This window comes from Geotrypetes seraphini, chromosome 12, assembly GCF_902459505.1.
Source record: "Geotrypetes seraphini chromosome 12, aGeoSer1.1, whole genome shotgun sequence".
In the NCBI taxonomy this organism is placed as follows: Eukaryota; Metazoa; Chordata; class Amphibia; order Gymnophiona; family Dermophiidae; genus Geotrypetes; species Geotrypetes seraphini.
Genome location: NC_047095.1, coordinates 30,794,546 through 30,821,326, shown reverse-complemented (window position 1 = coordinate 30,821,326; position 26,781 = coordinate 30,794,546). Strand labels below are relative to the sequence as shown.

General features: G+C 44.1%; 1 protein-coding gene across 2 annotated transcripts in view; it reads right to left on the bottom strand.

Annotated features, from left to right (window-relative positions):
• Positions 1-26,781, bottom strand: part of SYDE2 (synapse defective Rho GTPase homolog 2) — a 110,621-nt gene that overhangs the window by 24,312 nt on the left and 59,528 nt on the right. The window contains exons 5-6 of one of the 2 annotated variants that reach the window (XM_033916983.1): positions 12,058-12,184; positions 5,825-7,144 (exon numbers count right to left, since the gene is read on the bottom strand). In XM_033916983.1, the coding sequence (XP_033772874.1) occupies positions 7,059-7,144; positions 12,058-12,184 (213 nt within the window). In that variant the 3' untranslated portion in view covers positions 5,825-7,058. Of the gene's footprint in view, positions 1-5,824; positions 7,145-12,057; positions 12,185-26,781 lie in introns of those variants that run through there. The other variant, XM_033916982.1, reaches the window with a different exon arrangement.

Genomic DNA, 26,781 nt, shown 5'->3' with positions numbered 1-26,781 from the left:
CAGCGCAGTTTAGGCCTGTTTATAGAAAACAAAAGCAGTCATCTTCTTGGAAACGACACAGCCACTTGCCAGTCACCAAAGACAGAAGAGAACTCCAATACCAAAGCAATGCAGCTGGCAACCTTCTACAGATCATCAACTCCTCCCGCCCTCTCCCTCAGCATTTAGTTGTGTAGTTCCCACACACACCCTTTGTGGAATCAGTTGCTACTTGATATTCGCACTGAAATTTCTTTCACAGTGCTTTTCCAGATTACACCAACAATTAAGGTTTGTTTGTTTTTTGAGGGTTTTTTTTTTGGGGGGGGGGTCCATTTTCCTCATGTCCCTGTATTGTTCTGAAAACCAGATTTTTTTTATTTTGCACTATTTCATCCCAGCCTGGCCTAATAGTCCTCTGGAATAGTATTTTGTCTTTGATAACTGATATGATGTTCTCTAGAATAGCAGTATATCAAATCACCTATATAAATTAAATAAACTGTATTTCAAATGTACATTGTATAAAATGATCTTTTATTTGCACAGGAACCACTGCTAGAGTAAATTTAAAAACATACATTTTCATCTTCAAGACTGCATAGCAGGCATAAACATAGTACAGGCAGCGTCCCATTGGACTGGAGGACGGCTAACGTCATTCCACTTCACAAGAAAGGCTCAAAAATTGAGGCAGCAAACTATAGACCGGTGAGTCTCACATCAGTATTGAGCAAACTAATGGAAACCTTAATCAAACACCAATTAGACACAATCCTTGATGAGGAGAACCTGCAGGATCCCCGTCAACATGGATTTACTAAGGGGAGATCCTGCCAATCCAACCTGATCAGCTTCTTTGACTGGGTGACGAGGAAGCTAGATGTTGGGGAGTCCTTGGACATCGTGTACCTGGACTTTAGCAAAGCATTCGACAGTGTACCACACCGCAGGTTGCTAAGTAAAATGAGTTCTATAGGATTGGGCGAGACATTGACAAAATGGGTTGGGAACTGGCTTGGAGGTAGGCTTCAAAGGGTTATGGTAAACGGCACCCCCTCTGAAATGACAGAGGTGATCAGTGGAGTGCCCCAAGGCTCGGTCTTGGGCCCGATCCTGTTCAATATCTTCATAAGTGACTTGACAGAAGGGCTCCGAGGTAAAATAACATTATTCGCCGATGACGCCAAGCTAAGCAATGTAGTGGGCAAAAGCACAACGGACAAAAACTCAATGCCCGACATGATGCACGATCTACTCCTACTGGAGCGCTGGTCTAGGACCTGGCAACTCAGTTTCAATGCCAAAAAATGCAAAGTTATGCACTTGGGTAGCCAAAATCCATGCAGGACTTATACCCTTAATGGTGAGATCCTAACAAGAACAGTAGCAGAGCGAGACTTAGGGGTGATCGTCAGTGAGGACATGAAAGCTGCCAATCAAGTGGAGAAGGCTTCATCTAAGGCAAGACAAATCATGGGCTGCATACGCAGGGGTTTCGTCAGCCGTAAGCCGGAGGTCATTATGCCATTGTATAGATCCATGGTGAGGCCCCACCTGGAGTACTGTGTGCAATTTTGGAGGCCGCATTATCGCAAGGACGTGCTGAGGATGGAGTCGGTCCAGAGAATGGCCACTCGGATGGTCTCGGGACTCAAGGATCTCCCGTACGAGGAACGGCTGGAAAAATTGCAGCTATACTCACTCGAGGAGCGCAGAGAGAGGGGAGACATGATCGAGACGTTCAAATATCTCACAGGCAGAGTCAAGACAGAGGAAGATATCTTCTTTTTCAGGGGTCCCACGGCAACAAGAGGTCATCCGTGGAAAATCAGAGGCGGGAAACTGCGAGGTGACACCAGGAAGTTCTTTTTTACTGAAAGGGTGGTTGATCGCTGGAATAGTCTTCCACTTCAGGTGATTGAGGCCAGCTGCGTGCCTGATTTTAAGGCCAAATGGGATCGACACGTGGGATCTATTCACAAGGTAAAGGTAGGGGAGGGTCATTAGGGTGGGCAGACTGGATGGGCCGTGGCCCTTATCTGCCGTCAATTTCTATGTTTCTATGTTTCTAAACATCCACCAAGCTGCATGTCTGTTCAGCATTCATAAATTCTGTGGAGCAGCATTCATCAGTGAGACCCCAGTCTCCAAACAAGAATCCTGGGAGTGCTTGGCAATGCCAGAAGTAGCAAAACAATTACAAGCAGTCACTTCACGATAACTTTTTTTTAATACCAACACTTATGTTTCTGCCAATTTTGAGAACAGCTAATCCCCAAAAGCATTACAAAAATACCATCTGCACTTGCACCTCAACAAAGCAAGACTTGTTACAAATTCAATACGCCTACTGAGCAATTTGCCCTGGACTCAGCTAAGGAATGAACTCCAGTCACTACAACTGAGAAAAAAAGTTTTTTCTCAAATACTTGAGGGAGAATCTTTTTCCTCTGAAAAATTCTTATAATAATAAGAATCCTGCTACAGGACAATACACGTATACTTCGGTGAACTTGTGCTTAGGACACATATTTTCTTCTAGTGGAACTACAAGGAGAGAAATAGAAAGAGGAGTTTGACTGATTCATAAAGCCTAGAGAAACTTGGCTTTTACTGGCACTTTTGAAGTTATATTTCAACATTGGTTATGCTGAAATGTTCCATCAGCATGTGGCTCAAACAACTCCATATAACTGGCAAGCACAGAAGTCATGGAGAAGATCACTAGTCACACACCAGCACTTTCCTGCCATGTATTCCTAATTCAGAGTTTCATAGGTCTGTCCTGGGGACACTATTCAGGTTTTTAGGATATCAACAATGAGTATACATGAAATCCATGTGCATATGCAGCATTTACTGAACACGTCTATTCATTGTAGACATCCTGAAAACCTGAGTAGCCATGAAATCCCCTTGTTTAGGCGGTCCTCTTTGTAAGGGGCACAAATTAATAGCATTGTCTCCTAAATGTTTCCAGGGTAGCCTTTGTAAGAGTTGGACTCTAAAGATGGCCTAGTCTTCTCTTTCCTGCTCCCAGTGCTTGCTGCAGGCCCTTGGCTCTCCAGGCTCCATCTCTTTGCCACAAATTGCTCTACATCTTCAATGCAGGCACTGTGGACATTTTTAAAATTCGTAGGCTGGCGCTCCCTGTCTCCTTCTCTTCTGAATTGCAAGATCAATAAATCTGGAAGCACTGGCAATGCAAGCATTCTTGGTACTTGAGGGAAAGCACAGAAAGATTGTCTTTAAAAGCTGGCTTTTAGGGGGAAAAATATTAAACAATCTATGACCTTTGTGTAATTATGTGCAGAACCATTACTATAAAAAAAATAAAAATTATACAAATGAAATTTTCTAGCCCTTGTCACAGAATCCATCCTAGGAAACAGAGGGCTTTGGTTAGTGGCATAGACATTTCAGAGCACAGCCCAATTTTACCAACTGAACATGTTAGCAGAATATATTTTCTGCTCCCAGAAGCACTCACATACGTACATTGGCATTCCAATTAGGGGCCTGACCCAATTAAAAGCAAAATGGCAAAGGGCCACACATTTGTACTATGCAACAATGGAAGTCTTCTCTTAGCTGAAATGCTGTGTTAAATTTCACAAGGCTCCATATTCAAAATGGCTTAAGTAGACAGAAGAGGCTCCTGCCCACTTAAATTTTACTGAGCAGGTCAGGAGGGGTTTTTTAGCAGCACTTACTAAGGCAATGCCACTGAATACCACCCTGACCATCACAGTATTCCCCAATCAGTGCCAGGGCAGCCCAGGGGCTGCATCTAGGCAGAGCCAAAAGTTATGTGGGCACTGCTGTATGGAACACTTACTTACCTGTAACAGGTGTTATCCAAGGACAGCAGGCAGATATTCTCACATGTGGGCGACATCATTCACAGAGCCCAGTACGGACAGTGCAAAAGTGTATTGTCACTTTAAACTTTTTCAAATCTGCTGCCTGTAACGCACATGTACTGGTGCCTTCCTGTCCGACGTCAACTCAAAGGACCATCAGTTCAGTAAAGAAAAGGTGAGAAGCCAACTAGGGGAGATGAAAGGGTTGAGAGAATATCTGCCTGCTGTCCTCAGGTAACACTTGTTACAGGTAAATAATTGTACTTTATCCTAGGACAAGAAGGCATCATTATTCTCACATGTGGGACTCCCTAGCTTCCAGGATAAGGGTGAAGGGAAATTGGCATTTAAGTAGAGAATAAATTTTGTAGAACTGCTTGGCCGAACTGATTAGGCCATCTGGAGAGATTCTCCAAACAGTAGTGGGATATGAATGGCTGCTTTACAGATGTCCTCAATGGGAGTGAAATGCAGATGAGCTACTGAAGTGGCTATAGCTCGAACTTTATGTGCAGCGACTCCACCTTCCACCTTCCAGCGTCAGCCCAGCCCGAGCATAGCAAAAAGAGATAGTGTCCACCAGCTATAAGGAGATGGTTTGGCGCTCCAAGTTTGTTTGGATCACATGACAGGAACAACTGAGTAGAAGTTCTGTGAGGCTTGGTTCAATCCAAGTAATAAGCAAGAGAACATTTAGAGTCTAACCTGTGTGGAGTGCTGCTTCACCAGGGTGAGAATGTGGTTTTGGAAAGAAGACAAGGAGAACTATAGACTGGTTTAGAAGAAATTCCAAGACTACCTTCGGGAGGAACTTCGGATGAGTATGGAAAAATGTTATGTAAGGTGGATCTGACACCAGTGGTTGCAATTCATCGGCTCTTCAAGCCGATGTAATGCAGATTAGGAATACTACTTTCCTTGTGAGGTGTTTGAGAGATGAAGACACTAGTGGTTCAAAAGGAGGCTTCATCAGAGTGGAAAGTATAACATTAGGGTACCAAGCAACTGGAGGAGTCTTGATTGGTGCTTTAGTATGAAAAAGACCCTTCGTGAATCTGGAAGCTAAAGAATGTACAGATAAAGGTTTCTTATCCAGTAGCACATGAAATGCAGTTATAGCACTGAGATGAACTCCAATAGAAGTAGTTTTGAGACCAGAGTTAGAAAGGTGTAAAAGACAGTCCTAGATCCATGGGAGAGGACAGATGATTGGATCTAGGGAATAAGATTAGACCAGAGGGTGAAGCAAGTCCACTTAAAGTGGTAACAGCATTGAGTGAAAGGCTTTCTTGAGAAATGGTAGCTGAAACTGGAACAGAGAATGCAAATGTATTTACTGATTGGGAGAGAGCCAACAAGCATAGATTGGGATGCAGAAGAGATCTCTTGTTCTGAGTCAGCAGTGTTGGAAAGGTTTGATGTTTGATGGATTCTTGAACACTAAGTTGGAGAAGGAGAGGGAAACATGGTTCTTGCGGCCATCAAGAAGCTGTAAGAATTGTGATGGCTAGCTCTTGATGGAGTTTGAATAAAGTCTTTCCAATGAGAGGTACTGGTAGGAAAGCATATAGAAACTTGTGTCGCCAGTCCACAAGTAAAGCATCTGACTAGGTGACTGGGAGTGTAAATTCTGGAATAGAAGAATGGAAGTTTGTGATTGTGAGGGTCCCTTAATCTTTAAATATCTGTCATAGCACAGTTGAGTGACCACTCATGAGGTTGTAGGATTCTGCTCAGCTTGTCTGCCAAGATATTCTTTCCCTGCTAGGTAAACTGCTTTCAGAAAAATGTTGTGTGGTTTCACCCACAACCAGATTTGGATTGCCTCCTGGCATAGGCGGCAGGGCCTGGTACTCCCCTTGCTTGTTTATATAGTACATGGCTACTTGGTTGTCTATACAGATGAGAACCACTTGATTTAGAAGGCGATCTTGGAATGTGCATAGAGTATTGCGTATTGCCCAAATTTCTAGGAGATTGATGTGAAGAGCTGTCTCTTGAGAATTCCAGGTTGGTTATAGAGGCTGTTGAGGTGAGCTCCCCACTGAGCATGGAAGCATTTGTTGTTAACATCTTTTGATGTGATGGGGTGTGAAAGAGAAGGCCCCTGGAGAGATTGGCAGGAGATAACCATCACTGAAGGGATTGACAAAGTATTGGGGTAACTCGTAGACACTGAGATAGTTGATTGGTGGCTTAAGACCATTGGGTGGATAGTGCCTACTGAGGCTCCCTGAGAAATAGATGGGACAATGGAGTTACATGTACTGTAGAAGCCATATGACCCAAGAGACACATCATTTGGCTTGCAGTGACATGCTGGAGAGATGGAACCCTCTGATAAATGTGGATCAGAACAGTAAGTCTCTTTTGTGGTAGAAAGGCATGCGCTTGAGCCCTGTCTAGAAGTGCTCCAATGAACTCTAAAGTTTGAGTGGGCTGTAGAAGAGACTTCTCAAAATTGAATGCAAAGCCGTGAAGTTCCAGGGGATGTACTGTGAAATCCATGGCATGGTGAGCTTGTTGAGAGGTGAGGGCTTTGATTAACCATTCGTCCAGATAAGGGAATACCTGGAAACCGGAAGAGCAAAAGATTGTAGCCACTGCTATTAAGCATTTCATGAAGACTCTGGGCATCGATGCCAGACCAAAGCGAAGTATTTTGTACTGGAAGTGGCAAAGGTATTTCCTGTGTGTTGGGAGGATGGGAATATATGTATATGCTTGTTTGAGCTCTAGAAAGCAAAGCCAATTGTTCTTCTCCAGGATGGGTAGAAGAGTTCCCAAAGAGACCATTTTGAATTTCTTCTTCACTAAGTATTTGTTATGAGTGCAGAGATTTAGAATTGGATGAAGATCTTCGGATTTATTCGGTATCAGAAAAAATTTGGAAAAGAACCCTCGACCCCTCTCTTGCAGAGGTGCTCTCTTGATGGCACCAAGTTGGAGGAGAGCTGAGAATTCTTGATGGAGGATGGTCTGTTGGGAGTTGAAAGAAGACTATTTTTGGAGGATGGTTGGGAAGTAGTTTTTGGAGGTGGAGAGCATAACTTTGTCTCACAACCTGTAGATCCAGGTGTCTGATGTGATATGGGCCCAAAGATGATAGAAATGAAGATGATGCCTTCAGTTGGAGAGTCTGAGATTGTTGGATGCTGGCCAGGCTCTATGAGAAAGTCAAAATGACTGCTGGGTTTTCTGCTGAGACTGAAGTCAGGTCTTTTGGGGCCTCTGTTGCCTAGACTGCCTCTTGTTGGAGTCCTGGCAGAAGAAGCGGATGGCAAATACTGTACTTCCATCTAGAATAACAAGAGCGTTTAAAGTTGTAAAAAGTGCTCAACAGGTTGATGTTTTGAAGATTTTGATGCAGATAGTGTTAACATTGATTGCTCATGGGGTAATCTTTTAGATGGTCTCTTCTATTTTCTCTCTGGGCACCATGGATGACATCACCCACATGTGAGAATATGCTACCTCCTTGTCCTAGGGTAACCAGTGATTAAACAGCAGTTCTAATTTTGTTTGGTTAGCTACAGTATGTGGGTACCGCAAAGAATATCAGCTGTACCTGTATAACTTCCTGGCACTGCCCAAGCCCTTAATATTCAGCGCTGATGCCTGGACAGGGCCATACACTGAATATCTGAGTCTATTTTAACCAATGACAGTCAAAGTTTAAACAAAACTCTGTGGATCAATATTCAGCCAGGGGTAGTCAGTGTCTAGTTAGGCTGTGATCAGTGTGATGCATTTAAAATCTATACTGTAAATATTTTAAATATGATTTTTAAGATGTATACCACTTTGGGCATTTTCAAGGATGTAGCAGTAAGCAAAAATTTTCCCCCTCAGTCAAAATAAACCCAGAAGCTATTTTATAATACAGTCATAGATATGGTCCCCACTTAAAACAATTCTTCCCATGGGCCCAAATAAGATTGAACTATTAGTGGATATAATAATACAATGAGTAGGTTAAATATTTAACATTTCTAAATGCTTTGCAAGCAACAACTTGCTGTCCCCGAGGACTATATTTCATTTGTAGCAGGCTTTCACATTTTAGTAAGAATGACCCCTGCTTGAAGAGCTTTTACAGAAAACACAGCTCTCCCTTAATAACCACATAACAAACAGAAAAGGGCATGGTGATTATTTTTCTTTCTCCCAAAAGACTTTCTTTTGGTTAATCCCTGGATAAAGAAAAAGTTTGGGAGCCAAAGAGTACTCTTTGACCTCGGTTAATCCTTTCACTGCCCTCCTGTGCTAAATGAGTCCCAGGAGAGACTGCAGCTATTTTTGTGAATCAAAGCTTTACTTCGGCAGACTCTCCCCCGCACCACCACGGAACAATTTCAGACAGTGAGCAAAACCCACCAGCCGGCTCATTAACTTTCCATTTTTTTCAGATGAGCTGGATTGTGAAGTGTATTGCATGCTTTACCCCCGAAATGTAAATTCACAGAGGTGAAAGCAGACATGATGCAACTCCATGACTATGAGCCAGCTGTTGAAACTAATATTCTTTAGGTTTACCTAACCTCTGTCACTGAGCCAGCCACAAATGTTAAGAGTCTGCATTGCTTTGTGTAGCAATCTGCCGGTCACTGAATCTTATAGGTAGTAAAAAATGTTTGAAAGGTACACGGAAAGAAATGAAGCAAAACCGTGGCTAGTTTTGCTGCTAGTCAGTGTGCAATATTTCTGTAAACATTTCTTTTCTGGCAAGAAGAGAAGGCAGGCTAGGAGTTATTCCTGGACATTATGGAGACCTTCAAACAGACACACTGTATGCTCTTGGAATTCACTGCAGGCCGCACTTCTACTGATTTGGTTAATGATTAATGGACAGGTTAATTTTATTCAGGAATCATCAACAGATTCTGGCAAGAGGGGATTTAGAGAAAAAAAAACACCACAACAACCACTAGAGCTTTATTAATAAAGTAATGCTTGGGAATGATTTATTCAGGGATACCTCCGTCTCTGGCAGTGTTCAAGGCCAAGTTAAAAGCCCACCTCTTCGAGAGTGCTTTCGACTCCTAACTCCTCTCACTTTGGGTTCTGCATCCCCAACCCTGTATGTCATGTCTATTTGTCCAAGTTAGATTGTAAGCTCTTCCGAGCAGGGACCGCCTATAAATGCCAAAATTTATAGTGCTGCGTACACCTTTCAGCATTATATAAGTGATTAGTAGTAGTAGTAGCAGCTCAAACAGTTGTGGTGCACTGAGCCAAACTTTGTTTGTGTCTAGTCTTATGTTATGAACTACACAAATGTTGAACTCATACTGTGAGAATGGCTCCACATTAGAAGGAAGCTGGGCTTGTAGCTTGAAGACCCTTGCTTTACCCAGTTTCTAGACTTAAAAGCTGATATAACTAATTATCTAAAAACCACAAATAAATTTTTGTACCTTTATTGTCCGATTATTTTTCCAGTTGAGTTGGTTGTGGTCTCTACCACTTCCTCCTGCTGGTTTTCTCCTAAGTCCTTCTCCAGGATCTCATTTCCATTTTCTGTTTCTTTACACTCTCTCTCTCGCTTCTTTCCTTCGTCACCTAAATCTGTCTCTATCAAAGAACTTGGGACAATGAGATCTTGCCCCTGGTCCCGTGCCACAGATCACGTAGAACATGGCCACACGCCGGACAGCCATCCACCACAAATGGCATGAATCTGAAGTATCCTGCCCTGAGGAGTCCATCCGAGTGGTTTTCTTGCAAAAACAAAGTTTGTAGAGGCAAAAAAACCTTTAAATTAAAATCGGTAAAATTCAAGATGGCCACCGTGGGTGTAATTTTCAGAAAAGAACAGCCCAGGAAAGCACAGGAATCCCCCAAACACATTGATTTAAGGGTAACTGCACATTGATTTTAGGGGTGGTGGGACTAGGGTTAACTCCCAAAACTGCCAAGAACTCACTTTAAAGACCCCCCCCTAATTGCTGAAACAGGCTGTCAGCCCTGTACTCACTGTGCCATGTTGTGCTGGAAGCTGCAGTAAAGGAAGCTGAAACAGCTTACAGGGAGATTCTCTACCTCAACAAGCCTTGAAACTGAACTGCTGGTCTTCTGACTGCCCCTCTGGCCCGAGTCCCACGGCTGAGGACCTCCGCCAACCACAAAACACACCGTACACGTGACTTGTTGGAGGAATGCAGTCTGGTCAAATCCCAGACATACCTCCACAGAGCCACACAGCCCGTGCTCAAACCCACTAGTGGATGAACCTGAGGTAAGCTAGCTCCCAAGGGAATGGTCCCCAGGCCCTGATCTGAAATTGAAGGCTATCCAGAGGGTGCACTGCCAGGCAGCCAACCCCCTAGAAACAGATTTTTTTCCTTAAAGTCTGCGATCTCTCACAGCCAGAGCTGTCCCCACTGGGAACTTCTGTAGCACGAAGGTGTGAAGCACAAAAAAAATATTGACTTTATTTAAACACAAGCAGAAAAAAATAGCTCCTACTGTCTCGCTTACAGGAAAGCAACTGGATACCTGAGGGCAGTCCTGAGGTAAGAGGGGAGGGTGTAAAAAATTATGTAGGTCAGACTTCCTACAAGCAGTCTCGTGACATGGAATGCATAACCCACTTGTCCAGGAATAGAGTGGGATTGCACAAGAATTTTCTGTTTCCACCCTCTATACTTATCCCCTACCCAGCCTCATCTACCTTTCTCCTCCTCTCAACCCCTCCCCAGTTCTTTCACATTCCATTCTCTAGTCCCTTTCTTATGCCTTGCCCCCTAACCGGGCTCCACTAGGCAAGACATTCATATGCCCTAAACCCAGATTGAATAGGGAATTTTTAGGGCTTTTTCTGTTGTGTTAGTTGCAGATCATGCACTAATGTTCCTATTGCATACAGTATCTGCAAAGAATTAACACAGGAGCACTTACTGCCTTGATTTAGAAGGCGCCAAGGCCCAGATCACGTGTCAATCACACAACGTGCCAATTAGAGAATTGAGCCTCCAGCAAAGATAGGTGCTGAAAATGTAGGCCAGGATTTACAAGGCTTACATTTCTGGCGCCTACCTTTGATGTGAATTGCACCTACATAGGCGCTTTACGGAGCCTAAAGCCACTTCCTGCATTAGCCACAGCTACAGTCATGATTCTGATGTGGATTTTTTTTAGGTGGTTTGAATTATCTTTTAAGTCCTCTTTTAAGAGGTGTTTTGGACTTAACTTAGGCACCAGTAGGGTGCCTAAGTTAAGGTGCTGTTTAGAGAATATGGGCCTAAGTGCTTCTGTGTTAACTCTGCACTATCTGTTCGCACACACTAATATCAAAACACACTAGCTGGATAATGTTGGATTGTCCACTCTCCACCCATGACGTACCCCCTTCCAAAAAAAAAAATATCTGTAGTGCATGGGTTAGCGTGCACAAACAGCAAGATACCACAAAATGCTTTAACCATGTTCTGCAGTAGCCTGTTAGTGTACACTAACCACACTTTAAGGGCTTAGCATCCTTTATTATAAGGCCCTTAGTCTCCGTTGCCCTCCAAATCTCTGTTCAATTTCTTAGTTTCCACTATCCCTCACCTATTCTCCAAATTCCCACTAATCCACCCTCATGGCCAGCTTAAGGGGCAAGCCAATGAGACACTAGCTCGGGGCAATCTAGCTTTAAAGGTCTTGAAAGCCTGTCTAACCCGTATCAGAGGCCAGAGTTTTGTTAATTCCATCCCCTGCACTATTTCTTCCCAGCCACTACTAGCTGCCTGCATTGTGAAATAGTAAAACTAGGTGCTTACCTTTTGAAAGCAGCTTGGTGGAAGCAGTTAGTAGCAGCTTTGAAGAAGTACAGCAGGAGAAGGAAGTAATAGGGTCCAGCTACTAAAAGGGGTGAGCTGGTGAATCAGGCTTTCAGCATCCTTAATCTTAGCACTCTGAGCCAGGCCTGGATTTATGGTAAGGATGCTATATATATCTCTGGAAAGCATCGTTGTTTTACACCTGATGGGCCCAAGGAGAGGTCAAGATGCTGGATATAAGATTTCTCACCTGTCTGCAAACTATATTTTACAAGCATCACGTTTCTCACCTACTCAAGACCATTGAAGATATTTGTGTTGGGCGCCCGGCTCTGAAAATGCTGGCCAAAGTCCTTTCATCCACATTGCTGTTGCCAGCCAGGAGCATAAGACATTTGAGGTCATCGTTTACCTTTCTCTGGCCTGAAGCTCATAAGCGTATTTACCTGTAATCACATTTATATCTGGATACAAGTTTTCACACAGGTTGACTGCCTTGCTGTCTCTCTCAAATGCTTCACGAAGCTCTTTCTTCACTGCAGCTGAGCCACATAATCGGTACAGGCCAACAACCTACAAAGAAAATTAGAGCAAACGTGTAAAGTGGAGAAGATCAGCCACTGCTCATGAAAGCCAATTTTCCAAAATCAAGTTTCTGATTAGGAAAATGGTAAAGCTTCATGTTTGAATTCCTGTAGACATACTGGCAGAATGTACTAATTAGTAGCATAGGCTTGTTTGCCCAAAAAGTCACACCGTGTTCTTTAAGCATATTATTAGCACACAGCTCTAAATAATTTTGATATTGGGTAAAATGCCCCTTATCAGTTTCCAAGGATGCACTTTCTGTCTAGCCCTCCCAATACACAGCCGATCCAGCAAATTACCAGAAATCGACTTCTGCTGGTCTACACCCTGAGCACAGCTATATGTGCAGAAATCTAAAACTGAAGGGGGATATCAGAAAAAAAAACCCATCCTCTGGTTCAGGCCTTCCGTGCACATCAAAACAACATGCAACATGGTTTATGAATGTTATATAGAATCAAATTCATAACATTAACAGTTCATTTATATACTGCCTCTGGGCAGTTTTACAGCAAGCAAAACAATACATACCAACTACAGCAATAAAAACAAAAATATAGCAACAAAGATCAATGTATATTAAGAAATATTAAATAAAAAGGAGTAAGCTGAGTGTTTCAGTCTGGATGGTACAAAACAGCACTTTGGGTGTGATTCTATAAACGGAGCCTAAATCAGTAAGACTGTCTACTGCAGTCAATCAAATTTAGGCACTGTTTGTAGAACCATGCCTAGTGGTGCCTAATTCAACTTAGGCACTGGTAGGCATCATAAAGTTAGGCCAGGGCCTTCCTGTTTTAATTTGCCAGTGCTCAACATTAACTCCTACTGGCGCCTAAGCAATACATGCCCAAACATTGCCCTGCAACCATGCCTACTTTAAGGGTAGGTGCCTCAGTGTAGATTCCTACCTGGTGCCTACTAAGTTAGGCACCTTCCTAAAAAACAAAAAAAAATTTTAAATCCGTTTTTAATGGCACTTTCAGTTACTGCGCCAATTAAACCAATTAAGAAAAAAATTACGTTAGGCACCTAACTCAATAGGCAACCCAATCTAGATGGCCTGCTACTTCATCTAAACTTAATCAAGTAAAGAGAAATATAGATAATACTTATACCGCTAGAAAAGCGCAGCTGAAATCTTATTTCTACAAAAAAATGTGGAGAAAAAGACTTCAGAAATCCACCGCCCTTGTCAGTCCAAAAGAGTTCAGTAGAGAGGCTTTAAACAGTCATCGGTCTCAGAAAAATACTGCATGTACATGTACTGTGCCCCCCGCCAACCTTCCCAACCATGCCCCTGACTCTCTAACCCCAGTCCCGATACTTTACTGCAACGCCAGATCCGTATGTAACAAGACCCAAATTATGAAAGATCTCCTCACAGATTCTGATCCTGGATTCTTCTGTATCACAGAGTCCTGGATCAAAAAAGATGATTATTTTACACAAAACGAGATTTGCCCCCAGGGCTACCAAGGCCTCTTTTCTCCTAGACTAAACCGAAAAGGAGGCGGATTGGCACTCCTCTACAAATCTTTCTTCAATGTTGAACTTCTCGAAAAAGGCAGCCACCACTCACTAGAATATATGCTAGCCTCAATCAATGATGAGCTCCATCTACACCCACTAGGTATCTTATTACTCTATCGTCCACCCACCCCCTGGAGCAATTCCTCCGAACTTGTTTACGAGACCATATCTAACGCATTCCTTAAGTTCCAAAGACTACTGATCATCGGAGATATCAATCTCCACCTTGATGACACCTCCAGCAAAGATGCATCCGATTTCAATAATTTCCTCATCTCTCTCGGCCTCTCCCTCCCTGCCCCCTCTCCAACCCATGAAAAAGGCCACACACTAGACCTCATCAGCTTCCTCGATCTCACGGATTACAAAACTTCAACCGATGACATCCGTTGGGACCACGTTCCCTGGTCCGACCACTACCTAGGAACCTTCTGTCTCCCCATCTTCATGTCTCACCTTGGAACCTCTCCTCAGCCCTCTAAGTCCATTACTTTCCGCAAGAAAATTTCAAGTGATCAGTTCTGGTCCAAATTTCTTGACACTCTCTCATCCAATCCTAAGCCATCAGATTCTGCAACCAACTGGCACAATTGGACCACTCTCTCAGAATCCACCTACCAATCTCTCGCCCCGCTGTCCACCAAAACCATCTCCTACTCCCGTAAGGCCCCCTGGTACCTCCCACAACACAGGATGCTAAAACAAAAATGTCGATCCCTGGAACGCATCTGGAAAAAATCTAAATCCCCCGCAGATAAACAAATCTGGAGAGTCAACATTAAACTCTACAACAATACACTCAAAAGAGCTAGGAAAAATTTCTATGGTGACAAGATCTCCAGTTCAAAAAACCAGAACAGTATGCTGTTCAATATCTGGCGCTCCTTAACTCCCAACACCAACCCTTCTATACCTCCCTCCTCCCAATCAGTGGACCTACTAGCAAACTTTTTCAATGAAAAGGTCACTGCCTTGAGAAGCTCCTTCCCTCCCGTAGTCTCCTACAATCCTCTGGTGCCCGCCTCCCCCGATCCTACTACAAAGGTCCCCACCCCCGTCCCAGTCAACAGATCCTGGACTACCTTTGAGCAAGTATCCGATTCGCAGGTCCTCAAACTCTGCCTGAAACTGAAATCCTGTAACTGCACCTTAGATCCATTCCCATCCTATCTATTTGAGAAAATACCCACACAGGCCATCTCTTCTCTCACCATACTCATAAATTCTGCCCTATCATCGGGCCTCTTCTCCCCTGAAATGGGACGCATTGCATTGACCCCTCTACTGAAGAAAGCTGACCTAGACCCCTCCTCCCCATCCAATTATCGCCCAATAACAAACATTCCGCTCCTAACCAAATTGCTAGAGTCCATCGTCTCCTCCCAACTCTCAGCCTACCTGGAAAGATTCTCTGTCCTCCTACCCTATCAATACGGCTTCAGACCCAACTTCAGTACCGAAACCCTCCTGGCCTCCCTAATCTCGAAGATCCAACAATTTCACTCTCACAAAAAATTTGCCGTTCTCCTTCAATTCGACCTCTCTGCTGCCTTTGACGTTGTCCACCATGACATTCTAATGTTCCTACTCTCCGAGATAGGCATTAGTTCTACAGTCCTTGACTGGTTCTCGAACTTCTTACGTTCTCGCTCTTACACCGTCACCAAACATGGTTCCTCTTCCTCCCCATGGAAACCGACTTGTGGAGTCCCACAAGGCTCCCCCCTTTCTCCCATCCTCTTCAACATTTATATGTCCTCCCTGAATCTTCTCCACCTATCCCCCCTAGAAACACTCTACACTTACGCCGACGATATCCTGGTCCTCATCGAGATCGACGCGAACCTCACCAATCTCGCAGCTAACATTTCTTCTTGCATAACCAAACTTCAATCCTGGGCTCACACTGTACAAATGAAATTGAACGAGTCCAAAACTAAACTACTTTGGCTCGGCCCTAAACTTGATCAATTACCCACTTCCATCCCACTGCCCACAGGCTCCTCTCTACAGCTGGAATTCTCTAGCAAAGTTCTGGGCATCACCATAGATTCATCATTATCCTTCAACGACCACCTCAACTCCCTGATAAAAAAATGCTTTTGCAGCCTTCACATGCTGAGGAAAGTGAGATCTTGCTTCCACCAAAAACACTTTGCCGTCCTCGTACAATCCATTATCCTCTCCAGATTGGATTATTGCAATTCCATTTACCTAAGCTTAACAAAGAAAAGCCTCCACAGACTCCAACTAATCCAGAACACCACGGCCAAACTTATCTTCTCAAAAAGTAAATTTGACCATGTCACACCGCTCCTATCCAAACTCCACTGGCTTCCCGTTATTTCCAGGGTCTACTTTAAATGTGCCTGCCTAACCTTCAAGATCCTCCACGGTATCCTTCCTCCTTTTATCCCTCTATCCAGTAATTCCTCAAATCCAACCTCCACTAGATCCACTCAAAAATTAAAACTATCCTACCCCTCCTTAAAAGGCATCTCCCTTGTTGGTAAACTTGGCTCTTCCCTCCCTTTCAGAATCACTCAGCTCTGGAACAGTCTCCCTTCCCCTCTCCGCAATTTGAGCCCCCTTCTACCATTCCGTAAGCATCTGAAGACCTGGCTCTTCTCCAGAACGTAACCCCGTCCCGCTCCTGGCACTCTCACACCAACCTCTCTTCTCTCATACTTATATAATTCCACTGGAGTTCCGTTCCTTCCCTAACCATGTAAACCGTGTCGAGCTCCATCTGCGGAGATGATGCGGTATATAAACCCAAGATTTAGATTAGATTAGATTTAGATGTACTGCAAAAATACATAAAAAGATCAGCAATGTACTTCAAAGCTATAGACTGGATCAACAGCACATAGAAATTGGAGATTACATACACAGAGAGTCACTCTACTTGAAAATGTAGTAATTACTACAGCCAAGCCTGACAGTGGCCCTTTTTCTTGGTCATGCCGTTTCAAGAATGAGGCGTTTCCTATTTAAATGTCTCCAATGCAAAGAAAACAAAAATCCCAGCGTAGATTTGCCAAAGAGTGAGGGAGAGGACTTAGGCGCCTGAGCCAATCAGGGCCTTAGGCCCTTCCCAGTGCATCCCACAATGCACTGGGAAGGGGAAGGCCCACCATTTTGGAGAGGTGGGCCTGATGCAGTAGGGACTGGGCATACCTCCTGTTCTCTTCATCCAAATAAAGTATGGGGGCGGGCTGAGGGTGTGGGGTGGAGGCCTGTGTAGCAGAGGCAGGAGGGAACATAAGAATTGCCGCTGCTGGGTCAGACCAGTGGTCCATTGTGCCCAGCAGTCCGCTCACGTGACGGCACTTAGGTCAAAGACTAGTGCCCTGAGACTAGCCTTACCTGCGTACATTCTGGTTCAGCAGGACCTTGTCTAACTTTGTCTTGAATCCCTGGAGGGTGTTTTCCCCTATAACAGCCTCTGGAAGAGCATTCCAGTTTTCTACCACTTTCTGGGTGAAGAACTTCCTCACTTTTGTATGGAATCTATCCCCTTTTAATTTTAGAGAGTGCCCTCTCGTTCTCCCTACCTTGGAGAGGGTGAACAACCTGTCTTTATCTACTAAGTCTATTCCCTTCATTATCTTAAACGTTTCGATCATGTCCCCTCTCAGTCTCCTCTTTTCAAGGGAGAAGAGGCCCAATTTCTCTAACCTCTCACTGTACGGCATCCTTCCTGTCAAGGATCTTCATAGGGGGCCACAATCTTCGGAAGGAGGATGAGTGTCCAGGTGGTCACGATGTTTTGTGGGCAAAGGGTACAAACTTTCCCGGATGTGGCATGTTCCACCCAGCTAAGGAGGAAACAATTTTTGGTAGGGTCCTTGAAAAGGGGGCTTCCTTTTCTCTAAGATTCCATTGTAAATATCTAATTGGCTGGCAAGAGAAAAATAATGTATTTGTTGACCTAATCCATTTGAAATATTTTCTTCAAATTTGATGTTTGTAAAAGTGTAACTGTTTAGGGCTCCAGAATTGCTTTAGACTCTCTTTTTTAGGAAGATCTTATTTTTTTTTTATTATGCTTTTGTATTTTTTTATGGGTAACTTCCTCCATGAAGTAGGCTATATGCCTCAGATTTCTTTTGGATGATATGTATGGATTTTAGTAATATAATGGAGGGTAATTGCTTTATCTATTATGATATGTATTGATAAATTTGAAAAAAAAATATTTTTAGCTTAATTTGAACACTATCGAGAATAATTTATTGGGGATGGTAGGAGGGAGGGGTTATACTTTCCAACTGCCTAATTAACTAAAAGGGCTCCTCATCTAAAATCATAATATCCAACAGAAAGGTAAAACGCTTGAATCCTCCTGCCAGTTCTAGAACAACTGGTACACTAATTAGGAATGGACAGCAAAATGAATGTCCTTTCATATATTGTTTTATGGTCATTAAGTTTTATTCCTGTCAAGATCAATTTCATTTTTCAATGCTGAAGAAATTAATGCATGCTAAAGTACTTCTGGGTAGGTTAATCATGTCAGCACTGCAACATATCCCTAATAAGTTGGTCTCTATCAAATCAAAAATCCTCCAGGTGGAAGTCTGGCTACTAATGCAAGAGTGTTCCAGGAGAAGGAAGGAGAGAACAATGCGGTTATTGTTAAATTACAGTTGAATAAACTGTACATCGGGTGGAGATCTTGGACTCCATGATGTGCCCTTGCCTTGACCCTGAGGTGCACAAGTTCAGCTCCTCTCTCCACCTGACATTCTAGTTCAAGTCACTGGAGATTAATGCTTTATCGGACTCTTTCATCTCGTGTTAACTGGGGGAATCATGAAACGGCCACCCTTTGACCTAGAGTTACTACTGTACGCTGTGTGACAGCAGGTAACCTAGTAACAGGCCTCAGACGAGCTGATGCTTTCGGCACAGACATATCTGGTTTCACCATGTGCAAACACTTTCACACAATGCAGGTGTCTGGCATTTACTTTAAAACCCACCGCCAGGTGCTCCCCAGCTTTCCCTACTTCTACATTTCACATTTCAACTGTATCAAGTGCATGTAGCATGAATTTCAAAAAAGCAACCCAGAGTGATAGGCTTAGTCTATCCAGGCCTTGTTCCACTTCTTGGATAAACTAAGGCCTATGGATTGTTTTCTTTTACTGACCACAGAATTATTTAACCATCAGGCCACAAGTTCAATGTAATTGCCTACATAGACATAGGGATTTTTTAAAATAGTTTTTGCTCTGCTTTATTTATCCTAGAGGTCTTTGTTTTGACCTACCCCTAGTATTATTGAAATGCACCAAAAAACAACTACATTTACAGATTCATAACAGTCCCAATTTCTCTTTCCAGTAACCTCAGTTCTCCCTAACAATGCTCTGAAGGGTAAATATCTTTATAAAATGTCCATATGACTTTTTATGACTGAAAAAAAATGGAGCTGTTACTGAGTATTTCATAATGCAAGCCAAAAGATGTACAGTTACCGCAACCAAAGGACAAAAGATAACTGGTATCTATAATACAATAAAACACAATTATGACATATTAATATTAAATATAAAGAATAAACAAACAGAAAATGTGATCAAACCTAAAGAAAGATGCTTCCATTTTTGGCATAAAAGTAGGAATGCAGAAGATGTTCATTGGGTCTTATAGCATATGGCTGCCTGATCCTTAGTGAAAATACCGTGAGGCTAATCATTCAAGGTCACAAGCTGCCATTTTGAATCCAGAGCCTTGTGATCCTGGACAGATCACGTAACTCTCCATTGCCGCAGGTACCATAACCTAAGACTGTGAGTCCAACAGCAACAGTGAAAGATCCTGTAAGCGGGAGATGTATTCTGGTCCCTATTCTCATCCCCAGCCATCCCCATCCCTATAGTTTTGTTCCCCAACCTCATCCCCAATATGCATTTAACAGGTCTTGTAAATGTCTTCCCCCCTCCCTCTATCCCCAGGTACAACTCTCTCTCTCTCTACATGCCTCCAGCCTTGGGTCCAATTCTCTCTCTCTCTCTCTATCCCCAGGCCCAACTCTCCCTCCTCCCTCAAGGGCAATTCTCCTTATTTCTTTCTTTCCTCCTTCCCATCTTGGCCCTGCCCCAGTTCTTTTAAGTCCCTCCCTCCCATCCACACGATCTGGCATCACCTCCCCCACCCAACGCAGATACCCTCCTCTCCTCTACCCCTTGCCGGGTTACATGGTCCATCATCATCTCCCCCACTTCCCAGAACCAATGTAGCTGCTCTATCTGCCTGCCACCTACCTTTAAAGACAGTCTTCAGCTCTGCAGGCCAGCAGCAACAGTTTAAAAATGCTGCCTGCGGCCCCATATCTGGCTGCATCAAAAGAGGAGGGAAGGGCCAAATCAGAGTGAAAAGGCTCGGTGCAGGCCAAAGGCAGCGTTTCTATATGGCTGCCACTGGCCTGCAGGGCCAAAGATTGACTTTAAAGTGAGGTGGCAGAGAACAGCTACGTTGCATCGGGGGAGGGGGAGAAGGAAGAAAGGAGGTGATGCCAGACCAGGCAGACTTCAGAGGCCACACGATTGATGTGTGCACAGGGACATAAATTAGACCCCCATCTCCTCTCGTTACCATTCCCTTTCAATCCATCCCCACAGTAATCAAAATTGTTTTCCACATTCTCGCAGATTCCCATGGATTTCCCATTGTCTCCATCCCTATGCACACCTCTACTGTAAACCACTTGTGTTGTACTACAGAAAGGCAATATATCAAATCCATGTTGAAATTAGCAATGTAAGCCCAGAAAAATCTATAGAGGAGTGTCAGAGATCTTAGGGAGAAGTGCAGATCATTGACTCGGCCTTCAGGAAGGTTACAGGGAGGGCAGTAGGTGATCCATGCTTGATATATGTACAGCTCCCTTTAGGAAGGTTCTCAAGAGCATTGGACTGCAGGCTAGCAGCTCAATGCTCAAGAGATATTTCTTTACCACAGATTAATGATTCCTGCAATAAATTAAAATCCAAGGGGGTTGATAATCAGCCAGCGGCACTCAGCATTTTTCTAACAGCCACTGCTGTCATGCCCAGCACTGACTTTCCAGATTTATACAGCCAGCAACATCATAGCAGGTTCAGTGCGATATTCAGCCAATCCTATTTATGCAGTGACCTTGGCTGGTCAAGTGCTGAACATCAGCATTAGCACTGTACGTGATCACATTCTTATTCTTTATGACACTGTAGCACAGTTACTTACCATAACAGGTGTTATCCAGGGACATATGGGTGACGTCATCAGAGGAGCCCGGATGCAGAAACTCGCAAGCAGACTTGCTTGAAGAAACCAGAAGTTTCGAGTCGACCGCACCGCGCATGCGTGAGTGCCTTCCCGCTCAGCGTAAGGCGCGTCTCCTCAGTTCAGATAGCTAGCAGAGAAGCCAACCAGGGGAGGTGGGTGGGTTGTGGGAATAGCTGCCTGCTGTCCCTGGATAACACCTGTTACGGTAAGTAACTGTGCTTTATCCCAGGACAAGCAAGCAGCCTATTTTCATAGTGGGGAACACCTCAGATAGACCAGAATGGGATGGTGGGAGTGTTGGCAATTTAGGAGAATACATTTTGTAATACTGTTTGGCCAAACTGTCCATCCCGTCTGGAGAAAGTATCCAGACAATAGTGAGACGTGAAAGTATGAACCGAGGACCAAGTAGCAGCCTTGCAAATTTCCTCAATAGGAGTAGATCTGAGGAAAGCTACGGAAGCTGCCATTGCTCTGACTTTATTACATTACATTAGTGATTTTTATTCCGCTTGTACCTTGCGGTTCAAAGCGGATTACATAAGAAGAGAACTGGACATTTCCAGGAGGGTACATGACTTTGGAGAATACAGGTTGAGGGTAAGACTTAATAACAGAATGAGTGTATAGACATAATAACATTCGAAGATAAATCAGGTTACATTACATTACTTAGCAAATTGTCTGTTTCCATATGATGGTAGGTAATCGGTTTCGGTAGGATGATTTAGGTTCCAGGTAGCTTTGTTGTCTTTATATATATATATTTTTTTTTATTGGTCGATTGAGGGTATGGTGCCAGGGAGTGCACAGAACCTGGTCTGTTTAAGGGAGGAGGAGAGGGAGATTAGGAAGATTGTAATGGTATTGAACAGTAGTGTTTTGATTTCTAGGGGAAGAGAGAGGGAGATTAGGTAGATTGTATACACTTTTTGAATAGCAGCGTTTTGATTTCTTTACGGAATGTGCTTTGACTTTACTGTGTAGGGGTAATCCAGCCTGGGCATAGCATAATGAGATACAAGCAGCCATCCAGTTGGAGATGGTACGCTTAGAGATAGGATATCCCAACTTGTTTGGATCAAAGGAGACAAAAAGTTGAGGAGCAGATCTATGTGGTTTGGTGCGTTCCAAATAGAAGGCCAAAGCAAGTTTACAGTCCAGAGTATGAAGAGCTACTTCTCTAGGATGAGAATGAGGCTTCGGAAAGAACACTGGAAGAACAATGGATTGGTTGAGATGAAATTCCGATACTTTAGGGAGGAATTTTGGATGAGTACGTAGGACCACCTTATCATGATGAAATACCATGAAAGGTGGATCAGCAACTAAGGCTTGCAGCTCACTGACTCGTCGAGGAGAAGCGAGAGCAATGAGAAACACCACTTTCCAAGTGAGATACTTCAGATGAGCCTTGTCAATTGGTTCAAACGGAGGCTTCATCAGTTAAGCAAGAACAACATTGAGGTCCCAAACCACAGGAGGCGGTTTGAGAGGAGGTTTGACATTGAAAAGTCCTTTCATGAATCTGGAAACCACCGGATGAGCAGAGAGGGGTTTCCCTTCAATAGGCTGATGGAAAGCCGCAATTGCACTGAGATGGACTTGGATCGATGTAGACTTGAGATCAGAAGTGGATAAGTGCAAAAGGTAATCCAAAACAGAAGATAAGGAGGAATGCTGAGGCTCCTTATCATGAGAAAAACACCATGTAGAAAATCTAGTCCATTTTTGGTGATAACATTGTCTAGTGGTAGGCTTCCAAGAAGCCTCTAAAACGTCTCTTACAGATTGAGAAAACTGAAGAGGAGTTATGTTGAGAGGTACCAAGCTGTCAGGTGTAGAGACTGCAGGTTGGGATGAAGCAGAGATCCCTACCTCTGTGTAAGCAGAGAAGGAAAAACTGGTAGAAGGTATGCTCCCTGCTGCTGAGTTGAAGTAGAAGGAGCAATCAGAATCATGGTGGCATGGTCGTTCTTCAATTTGACCAGAGTCCTGAGAATGAGAGGGAATGGAGGGAATGCATATAGGAAGAGGTTCGTCCATTCCAGAAGAAGAGCATCTGCCTCGAGGCGATGAGGAGAGTATATCCTGGAGCAGAACTGAGGCAGTTTGTAGTTGTGGGGAGCTGCAAAGAGGTCTATCTGAGGTGTTCCCCACTATGAAAAAATGTGATGAAGAGGCGAGGAATGGAGTGTCCATTGTGAGGTTGCAGAAGACAACTCAAGTTGTCCGCCAAGCAATTCTTCGCCCCTTGGATGTAGACAGTTTTGAGGAAGGTGTTGTCGCGGATTGCCCAGTCCCAAACCTTTAGCGCTTCTTGACAAAGGGAGGCAGATCCTGTCCCTCCCTGTCTGTTGACATAATACATGGCGACTTGGTTGTCCATCTGAATGAGGGCTACCTGGTCGTGAAGAAGATGTTGAAAAGCATTGAGAGCCTTGAGGATCGCTCTGAGTTCCAACAGATTGATACGACACTGACGATCTGTACTGGTCCAGTGGCCTTGAGCACAGAGACCATTGAGATGAGTGCCCCAAGCGTAGGTCGAAGAATCTGTCGTGAGGACCTTCTGAAGAGGCGTTTGAAAAAGCAAGCCTCTGGAGAGATTGAAAGGGAGCATCCACCAACGGAGAGACTGCTTCAATGAAGGAGTGACTGTTATGTGTTGAGAAAGTGGGTCGCAAACCTGCATCCATTGAGATGCCAGGGTCCACTGAGGAATTCTGAGGTGAAGTCTGGCAAAAGGCGTCACGTGTACTGTGGAGGCCATGTGACCTAGGAGTACCATCATGTGTCTCGCAGAGATGGAAGACCGGGAGGACAGAGTTGAAGAACGTTCAGATGTTGTTGAGGGAGGAATGCTCTGAGTTGGACAGTGTCCAGAACAGCTCCAATGAATTGTAGATTCTGTGAAGGCTGAAGTTGGGATTTGGGAAAGTTGATTTCGAATCCCAAACTTTGTAAGAACCAGGTAGTCCATTGGGTTTCTACAATAACCCCTTGAGATGTTGAATTTTTGATGAGCCAGTCGTCTAGGTAGGGAAATACCTGAAGACCATGGTTCTGTAGAGCTGCTGCTACCACTGCCAGGCACTTGGTGAACACTCTGGGAGATGAAGCCAGGCCAAAGGGCAGCACTTTGTATTGATAATGTAGATTCCCCACCTGAAATCTGAGATATTGACGGGAGGCCGGATGAATGGGGATATGAATGTAGGCCTCCTTGAGATCCAGAGAGCATAACCAGTCGTTCTGCTCGAGAAAGGGGTAAAGGGATGTCAGGGACAACAGTCGAAATTTTTCTTTGACCAAAAATTTGTTGAGAGCCCTGAGATCCAGAATGGGCCGCAGATCGTCCATCTTCTTCAGAATAAGGAAGTAACGGGAGTAAAAACCCCTGTTCTGCTGATCCAAAGGAACTGGTTCGATGGCATGGAGACGAAGCAGAGCTTGAGCTTCCTGAAGAAGAAGGGTGGTCTGGGAAGGACTGGAAGGATACTCTCTTGGAGGAAGCTCTGGTGGAACCTGAGTGAAATGAAGAGAGTATCCTTCCCTGATGATGGTGAGCACCCAGAGGTCGGATGTAATAGTCATCCATCGGTGGTAAAAATGATGGAGACGACCTCCTATAGGGGGAGGAGACGTCAGAGTCAGAACGGTAGAGGTTATGCTCTGTTTTAAACAGTCAAAAAGGCTGAGTAGCCTTAGGTGCAGCAGAAGGTTGAGGTTTTTGTTGCTTCTGAGGCTGCTGTTTTTTTTAGAGGAGGGCGATTGTAAGGAGCAGATCTCGAAGATCGAGGAGATTTCGCCTCGGAGACAAAAGCAGCCGATGCCACCAAAGAATGGATAGGACTGGAGGCTGTAGAGCGAAGCTCCATAGGCTTGTTGGAGGAACCTCGAGGCACTCTCAAAGACTCTGCTCCTTGGATAGAGTGTGAGGATTCTTGGCGAGGCACTTGCAAAGATTCTTCTCCTTGCTTCATGTGCTTGGATACCAGACCAGACACTCGCAGAGACTCTGCTCCCTGCAAAGAGTGTATAAGTTCAGACTGAGGAAAAGGAAGTGGCTCGACCTTGCAGGAGTCTGCTGAATGCCCAGGCTGGATGAGATGAAGAACCTTCGGTCCCATATTAGTAAGGAACTGAATGAATTGCTTCTCCAACATGGTCTGGAAAGAAGCCGGCAAGGATGGATCCGCATCTGAAACCTGCTTTGGCTGGAGGTTCCACCGAGGCAGTGTAAATGTGCTTCGACTTAGAAGTCTTAGGCACTTTGAGCACCACCGCTGGAACTTTCTGCTGAACTATCTGACCTGAGGAAACAGGGGAAGATACAGCAGGTGTCGTCGAAGAGAGAGCCGCTGCAAATGACGAAGGTCTGATGAGGCTCGAGGTGGAAGCGGTAGAAGCAGGAGGAATCTCAGTCGAAGGTGAGGCCGAGGGCGTCTTCGATGTTGAGGGATCAGAGGAAGAATCCATCCCGAACAGCTTCTCCACCAAAAGATGACGACGTTTAAGGGCTCGAGGTTGAAGAGTAGAACAACGCTTGCACAACTTCGGATGATGTTCCGGCCCAAGGCACTTGAGGCACCGACAGTGTGGGTCCCTAAGGGAAATCACATGCTGGCACTAGCTACACTTCCTGAAGCCTGTGACAGGCCGGGACATAGGAGGAAAAATAGCCGCCACAAGATCGAAGCTCTTGGGCTGCTGCCCCGGCAAACGGATGGAAGATTGAAAAATGTTATTTATTTATTTTTTTTTTTTAAACTAGAAATAAAAGAAATAAAGTAAGAACAGCGATTCGTGAAGAAAAAAATACAAACCGCGGTTCAGAGAAGGCACGAAGTAATGAAGTTAAACGCAGAGAGTCAAAGACGGACTTCTCGGCTCCGCAGAAAAATGAGAACTGAGGAGACGCGCCCTACGCTGGGCGGTGCGATCGACTCGAAACTTCTGATTTCTTCAAGTAAGTCTGCTTGCGAGCTTCCGCATCCGGGCTCTGCTGATATGAGAGAATAGGCTGCCTGCTTGTCCTGGGATAAATAATAATATTAAAATTTTATTCAGTATGAATACCATAATGATTTGCATCTGATTTTACTGTAGAAATATAAGGTCAACAAAGAATGTGATACTTTTTTTATTATACTAATTTATTTTAATTATTCTGGCTCCTTTCCTCCTCAGTAGTCTCCGTCACCCTCACCCTTCCCTAAGGAGTTGCCCAGATAGTGTCAGTGAAACCCACCAGCTCCAGGGACCGGAAGGACCTCTTCTCCAAAGTGCATCCCTCAACCCTTCTGGTCAGCTGTCCCTCTTGTCACACTGCCTTCATGGCAGGTTCATACTCTACCAGCCCTCCTAGACAGTGGATTACAGGATTAACATAATACAAATTTCACTAGCTTTTTAAAGCTATGAAGACCCTTCTTCAGGAATGCATTACACCACAATAACCAGTTAAAGGAAACAAAAACTGGTCAAAAATGTACTAAAATCTGCCAAAAGTAAGAAAGGATTATTTATTTATTCAACATGTGTTGGGGGGGGGGGAGGCTTTTTTTCTTCCCTGAAAGGGTTGGTGTTTGAGGAGAGATATCTGTCACTAGCTGTGGAAGCCTAACAGAACACATATCTATGGTATTCACAAGTTATTTATGTGGAGGAAGTTTTGTTAAAGTATGTTGATGGTTGATGATACTCCACTCTCTTCTTTTGTTTGGATTTAATTAATACTAAAATATTATTCTAACATTAGAAGTTCA